We start from the raw sequence: 7,741 nt of genomic DNA on the forward strand, positions 1-7,741 counted from the left end.
TTAACTCAATTTACTTTCATCTTCACACAATTTAATAATTTCATTTTTATCTCATAATCAGAAAGATCAATATAATCACAATCAAAATCCGGATTAACTTTCATTTCTTTGGATTAACTTGATTAACTTTCCCATTTGAAACTTTTCAAGGACAAGGTTAGTTTTTTGTTTGATTGTTGGTGTTAATTTAATCAAGGAAGTTGATTGTTACCATTTAACTTAACCTTTCCCTTACCATTATACAACCTTTTCAATTTGGTTAATCAAATTTAATTCAAATATCAGATCATGTGGTCATTAATATCGCCATCAACATATATTATTTTTAATACAATCAAAATTGATGGCAACAATTAACTTTAACCATAAATCATAAAACCATATTGATTATTATTATTTTGATCATCGATACAATTATGATATATTTTAATTCAATTTAACCATTAATGTGTAAATCATTGATCTACCTGATTTAATCATGATAATCATAATCGTCCAATCATTACAATTGATTAGTTTTAATTGATTTATTGATTCTCGTTGATTGTTGATTTTTTTTACACTTTCTCTTTCTCTTGATTTCAACTGTTAATTTGATTGTTATGATTGTTATAATCATTTCCAATGATAAACCTAAATAAAAGGTGACCAATTGTCCATGAAATGTGTCAATTGTTTGTCAACAATCAACAAATGACTTTGATATTCATCTGAATGGCTTTGTTGTTATTATTGTTATTTAAATTGTTAGAAAACCTCATCAATCATAATTTTGTTTATTATTTTTTTTTCTCAACACAATCGGAGGAATTAATCAGGAAATATTCAACAATTATACTTTAATTTCATAGCTAATCATCATCACAATTAACGAATCATTATCAACTTTTACCGATCATAATTAGAAGCAATTTTCAATGAATAGTGACAATTTAAGAATCAATGAGAGTTTTAATTGAGTGTTAATTGTTTGAGAAAAAAAAATCATGGAAAAACTTTGCTACAAAAATAGTTGTAATTTGATTACATGTTAGAAATTTGTCAAATTGTTTGTTGATTGTGGTTAATTGTTGTTAATTTTGGTAAAGGTGAAAGATGATGAAGGTGAGTGGTCATTGTTGTTGATGGAGGTGGTGGAGTGGGAGGTAAGGGTGGTGACGAATTGAACTTATGTTGTTGTTGTTCATGGTGGGAATCGGATGGTGGTGATGGTGAGCATCTCATGGGATGATGATGATGATGATGATGAGAGGAGTAAATTGTTGTCGGTGGTAATTTAATTTCCTTCTTATATTTCACTCTTCTATTTTGGAACCAAATTTTCACTTGTTTCTCACTCAGATCCAAATAATGAGCGATTTCAATTCTCCTCAATCTGGAAAGGTACATGTTCCTGGTGAATTCCCGTTCCAAATGAACAATTTGAGTTGAGGTGAATGCAGTTCGAAGGCGACTCGATGAGGAAGAAGATGAGGAAGAAGACGATGACGATGAAGATGAAGAAGATGATAAACTTTTCTCCTTGGTATTTGTCTTTAATTTTAACTTATCATCTAATTGTTTCTCGTTAATTGTTGTTAAAGTTGATGAACATTTGGAAGCACTGTAAACATTTTCATTATTAGTGTGTGGAGATAAATTTAAAATTGAATCAACAAAAAATGATTTTGATGATGAAGACATCATCATGATGATTGACAGTTAGATGATGATTATGATGAGAGACACAATTCACCAAGAGAAATGATAATAACTAATGATGATAAGTGATGAGAGGGAGATGAGTGAACCTAAGGATCTTAAACATTGATATGGAGTTTCAAATGAAAGTTTCAAATGAAAGGTAAGATTTCAAGAGGATAGAGAGACAGAAATGAAGATAAGGATGATAGAGATGAAGATAAAGATTTCGAAGTGATTTCTGATTCAATTCAAGTCCATTTAAGCATGTTAATGTAAAAGGACTTGGGCAAAAGGTCCCAAAACAATTTAGTTGATTGTTGTCATAATAATAATAATAATCATCACAATGAAAGTATAGGGAGAGCATAAGAAAAAAGTTTTCACCCTTCAAATTGCCTTAAGCCAATAAAGTACAACAAAGAGAGAGATGAAAAGAAGATGACAAAAAAAGGAGGAAGATGAAAAAGAGGGTGGATCATCATCTCGTCATCATCATTATCTTCATCTTCATCCTCCTTATCATCCAAAATAGGACCTTCCAATATGAAGAAACTATCAATTCTACATCATCATTTTCATCTCTCTCACACACTCTCTCCCTCTCTCCCTCTCTCTCTCTCTCTCTCCTTTTAAGATGACAACCTTTACTTAACTAATAAAATCATCATCACTTGTTGACAATTCTGTGTCCAAACAGTGATCAGTTAATCATCATCTCTAATCAATTGTATTAATGGACAATTGAATCGACGAGCCAATTGTTAACTATTGAAACTTAAGGTTTTTTTTTTACTTCTTGGTGAAAATTACATGTTAACACATAGGGAAAAGGGTCAGAGGTTATTATTATTATTTGGGGTTTTGTTAAATTTCTTGATCATCGTCAACTGTAATTGTTGTGATTTTAATGATAGGTTACCAATAAAATAGGTAATCATTTCAATTCAATTGATAGCAAACAATTTAGATTCAATTTCTAGTAAGTTTTGCATCTGTTGAATGAGAAGCAAAAAAATTAATCGATTCAACAATTGAATAGGAAAAGAGTTCAATTGATATTATCAAACATTAACAACAATTAGGGGCTAATTTCAACTGATTTAGACTCTAATTGCCTATGATTTAGTTTACAATTCAGTCATCATCATAATCAGTTTCCTTCATCATCTGTTGATTGAATCAAATTACATATTAATTTAGTTTTATCATCATTTGGTTTCTATATAAATTTTATTATCGTTTATGTTTATTGTTGTTAGTTAATTGTTAACAACGTCTTCTCAATTAGTGTAAGCATATAGAATTATGTTATCATCAAGTTATTATTTAAAAAAATCTTCAGTTTAATTTGATTAAATTAAACAACAACCCAACAATTAACGAGCCCCTTTAATGTTGTTTAAAAATGAAAAAATTGTCAATTTCAAATTGTTCATCTTGATCAATACAAACATTTAACACTTTGTTAACACTTAATTGATCATCAACAATAGTTAACAACAATTTGACAAATTTAAGTACTGATCGATGACCACTTGACTTTGGACAATCAAAGTAATTTTCAAGAGTTATCAATAACAACCATCAACAATTTAATTACTCATTGAAATGCGACAATTAACAAAAATCAACCAACTAAACTCACAGAGGGAAAAGTAAATCAAATCATGTAATTGTAATCACCAACAGAATCAACTAACTATTTTGATAACAATCAACATGCAAAAAAAATACATTAGTCTATGGATATAGAAATTAGTTAATCCAGTTTGATAATAGGAAACAGCTTAAGATGAGATGAAGATATAATAACAATAAGATCAAATATAAAGATGATATTTATTAATATACTTCCGGTTATCATCATTATGATTGATAACAATGAAAAATATGATTATGATTATTTGATAACATTCAATGAATTGAAATTGGAAACTTATTCAAGTATGAAAAAGGATCAACAATAATATAAAACGATACCAGTGTTATATTAAATTGCTCCAGGGCATTTAAGTTATATAATATTATGTGTCCATAGATGAAGTATGTTGATATTTTGGGAAGAAATGATTTTCCATTATAAATGTTAGAAGGATAATTTTTTTATGTGATTTTTTGATTGTTAACAATCAATTGATTATTAAGAATGATATTTGTCTGCATAGATTGTGATTAATTAGTTGAGACAATTATGTTTAATTGCTTAGCATCCAGAGGAGTTTAAGGTTTGACTGTTGATGTTGATGTTGATCTGATTGGATTGGATTGGATTGTGGATATTGGATTAAAATTTAATGCTGATTATTGTAATTGAATCAACTGATCATCATTGTATTGATTACTTATTATTTATCCATTCTCTTGATTATTCACTTGATTGGTTAAGTTAAATGGATTTAATCATAATGATTAATAATATGAATGAAAAAACGTATAAGTTACATTTTTTTTTCATTCGTTTCAAAGTTTTAATGTTAATCTAATATTTAATTTCCAGGCGATTGAGTTACAATAATAATTGATTAAAGGATGAAAGGTAAATTTTGTTGTGTGTTATCAGAGGGATTTAATTGTGATTATCATTAGGGTTTATCATTGATTTAATTCACCGATCAACATGATCATCATTGTTAATCAAGATGAAGATTAACCTTCGTTTTCCGTTTCAATCATCAGTACAATCAATGACAATGGAAACTAATTGTTGTAATTGTTATAGTTCCCAAGGAATTAAATATTACAATTACAGCCAGAAAAAAAAGATGATGATGAACTTTAAGATGATGAAGATGATGATAAGAGGATGATGATGATGATGAGGATGATGAGGATGATGATGGTTTTGATGAGCCTTTTATCAGTTGAGATGAAAAGTAAATAAAAAAAGGAAACAAGAAAAGGTTAATTGTTAACATAATTGTAATTGTAATTGTATTGTAACTTCAATTGTTACAGTTATGAAAAGATGATGAAGATGAAGATGAAGATGATGATTATGATTATGATGATAAATATTGATATTCATTGAAAAGGAAGACATCAAATTGTTGAAAGCTAAATTGTTAGTTAGTAACTAATAGTGAATGGAAGGTCACAAAAGATCAACCTTTTTCAAAGAAACAGTTTAAAGGTCAGTTAATTGGCCTTTCAGTTTCAATTTGATTATGGTTTGTTAAACATGATTAACATGATTGTCATTTAGATGGTCATTTTTACCTGATTGTTATTAATTATGTTTAATCATTGGAATGGAAATTAATGAAAATCATTTAATCGCCACTTTTTTGTTTAAAATGATTTTGTCAGAATATCAAATCTGAGTTGATTTGACAACTTAATTGTTATGACAATGATAACAATCAACAAATCAATCAGTTGCTCACTAATTGTAACAATGTTTAAAATTCATTTTCAAATTAGTCATTAATTGTTCAACAATTTACCTTTTCAAAATCATCTTCAACCAATCAAGAATCAATATTTTCAATAATTATTATCAATTTGTTTCATTTACTTGATTTGATTTAACTTTTTATCTAAAAATTGATACCAATTGGTTTTAATTGTCTACAGTTTATACACTGATTATCATTACAATTAACAAATTTTTGTTGATTTAAAATATTAGGTTAGTAGTTTCAATTTCATTTTCTTTTGGATGTTTTTTTTTCCTTGTCACAATTACCGTTAATTGTTATCATTATGTGATCAAATTATGATTGTGATTGATTAGAGGAATAGGAAAATATTGGTGACAATTTGATTAGATTAAAGTTAATCATAATTGATTAGCGATTTCTCTTTATCACTTTTTCATTTGAATAAAAGGTCAACACATAATTTAAGGTTCGAGGTGGACATTAGACTGACCTTAGTACATTTGGACATTATTATTATAGGTTTTCCCTCGAGGTCAATTATCACTTCACTCACCTAAATCAAATCACTTCCGTTTGAATATTTATCATCTCAGTTGAACAATTAAATGATCAAATTTTGTTTTTTTTGCTTCTTATCATAATTATTATATTATATGAATAGAAACTGATACAGTTAACTAACTGTCGATATTAAAATTGATGAAACAATTTACTCCTGTTGTTGCCTTTATTTTCATTGTTGATAAATAACTTATTTGTTAATCATAATCAAACTGGGCAACAAAAATTTAATTGTTATGATAAATATTAGTAAATTATGCAAATCAATTATTGACCAAGCAGAATAGTAATAATAATAATCATCATCATCCAATCATATTAATCATTTTCAAATGACCATTACAATTAATATTTCAATTGACTTTAGTTAATCATTTTTTTATCAACCAGAATTGATTACTAATAATCATTTACAAAGATACATCTGTTCTGCTGAACTTTTCCGAATGGTTTTACTTCGCTAATGGAAACGTTTAAAGGCGTAAATCAACAATTAATCAAATAATCTTGTGGATATCTAATTTCTATCATTATACTTACTTGATCTTTAACTAATATCGTTGATCATCACGCTCAAACCTTGTTGAGTCTTAATCCTCTTTCCCTTCTTACCTTATTTCCACTAATTCACTTAATACAGGGCTATTCAGCTATTTTCGCCTATGTTTTTTGCGATTTTCTCAGCAACTAAGAGTCAAAGAGACTCAAGACTTGAGTGGTATGAGTTTGAGTGATACTCAATTGTCATATTAAAAGATCAAGATCATTCAGGTCACTGGTAAAATAACGCGTTTCAAGGTCATTTGATGGTCATTCTATGATTTGCCACACTTATTCATCTTGGGTTAAGATTTTGAAGTTAGTTGTAACTGTCAATCAGAAGATATTGCAGTTTAATTAAAAAGGTACTGAGATTCTTTAATTAACAAAACTTATCATAACAGTTGACCCTAAAGACATAAGAGCCTGAAAATTTTATATTGGTGTTTTCACACATACTTTTTTATATTAATGCCTTCAAATGACCTCGAAACGCGTTATTTTACACGTGACCTGAATGACCTTGATCTTTGTATATGACAATTGAGTATCGCTCAAACTCATACCACTCAAGTCTTGAGTCTCTTTGACTCTTAGTTGCTGATGATTTAAAATATTAGGTTAGTAGTTTCAATTTCATTTTCTTTTGGATGTTTTTTTTTCCTTGTCACAATTACCGTTAATTGTTATCATTATGTGATCAAATTATGATTGTGATTGATTAGAGGAATAGGAAAATATTGGTGACAATTTGATTAGATTAAAGTTAATCATAATTGATTAGCGATTTCTCTTTATCACTTTTTCATTTGAATAAAAGGTCAACACATAATTTAAGGTTCGAGGTGGACATTAGACTGACCTTAGTACATTTGGACATTATTATTATAGGTTTTCCCTCGAGGTCAATTATCACTTCTCCCACTCACCTAAATCAAATCACTTCCGTTTGAATATTTATCATCTCAGTTGAACAATTAAATGATCAAATTTTGTTTTTTTTGCTTCTTTTATCATAATTATTATATTATATGAATAGAAACTGATACAGTTAACTAACTGTCGATATTAAAATTGATGAGAAACAATTTACTCCTGTTGTTGCCTTTATTTTCATTGTTGATAAATAACTTATTTGTTAATCATAATCAAACTGGGCAAACAAAATTTAATTGTTATGATAAATATTAGTAAATTATAAATCAATTATTGACCAAGCAGAATAGTAATAATAATAATCATCATCATCCAATCATATTAATCATTTTCAAATGACCATTACAATTAATATTTCAATTGACTTTAGTTAATCATTTTTTTATCAACCAGAATTGATTACTAATAATCATTTACAAAGATACATCTGTTCTGCTGAACTTTTCCGAATGGTTTTACTTCGCTAATGGAAACGTTTAAAGGCGTAAATCAACAATTAATCAAATAATCTTGTGGATATCTAATTTCTATCATTATACTTACTTGATCTTTAACTAATATCGTTGATCATCACGCTCAAACCTTGTTGAGTCTTAACTTTCCTTCTTACCTTATTTCCACTAATTTGATTATCATTAGGG

At 27.9% G+C, this 7,741-nt stretch overlaps 1 protein-coding gene across 1 annotated transcript; it reads right to left on the bottom strand.

Annotated features, from left to right (window-relative positions):
* Positions 1-918: 918 nt before the first annotated feature.
* LOC128391996 (homeobox protein Hox-A3-like) lies at positions 919-7,736 on the bottom strand. Its single transcript, XM_053351965.1, has 2 exons — positions 7,711-7,736; positions 919-1,603 (listed from the first exon to the last, which is right to left on the bottom strand). The coding sequence occupies exons 1-2, from the start codon at positions 7,734-7,736 to the stop codon at positions 1,042-1,044; spliced, it is 588 nt and encodes a 195-aa protein (XP_053207940.1). The 3' UTR covers positions 919-1,041.
* Between the last annotated feature and the right edge of the window lie 5 nt (positions 7,737-7,741).

The sequence above is a fragment of the Panonychus citri genome, unplaced genomic scaffold (genome assembly GCF_014898815.1).
Source record: "Panonychus citri isolate SS breed McGregor unplaced genomic scaffold, ASM1489881v1 Contig00135, whole genome shotgun sequence".
NCBI lineage: Eukaryota > Metazoa > Arthropoda > Arachnida > Trombidiformes > Tetranychidae > Panonychus > Panonychus citri.

Bases quoted from the DNA above. Each gene is read 5' to 3' on its own strand.
- LOC128391996 (XM_053351965.1), bottom strand. From the start codon at position 7,736: ATGATAATCAAATTAGTGGAAATAAG. The intron at 1,604-7,710 runs GTAAGAAGGAAA...AAATGTTTACAG, and splicing joins ATCAAATTAGTGGAAATAAG to TGCTTCCAAATGTTCATCAA.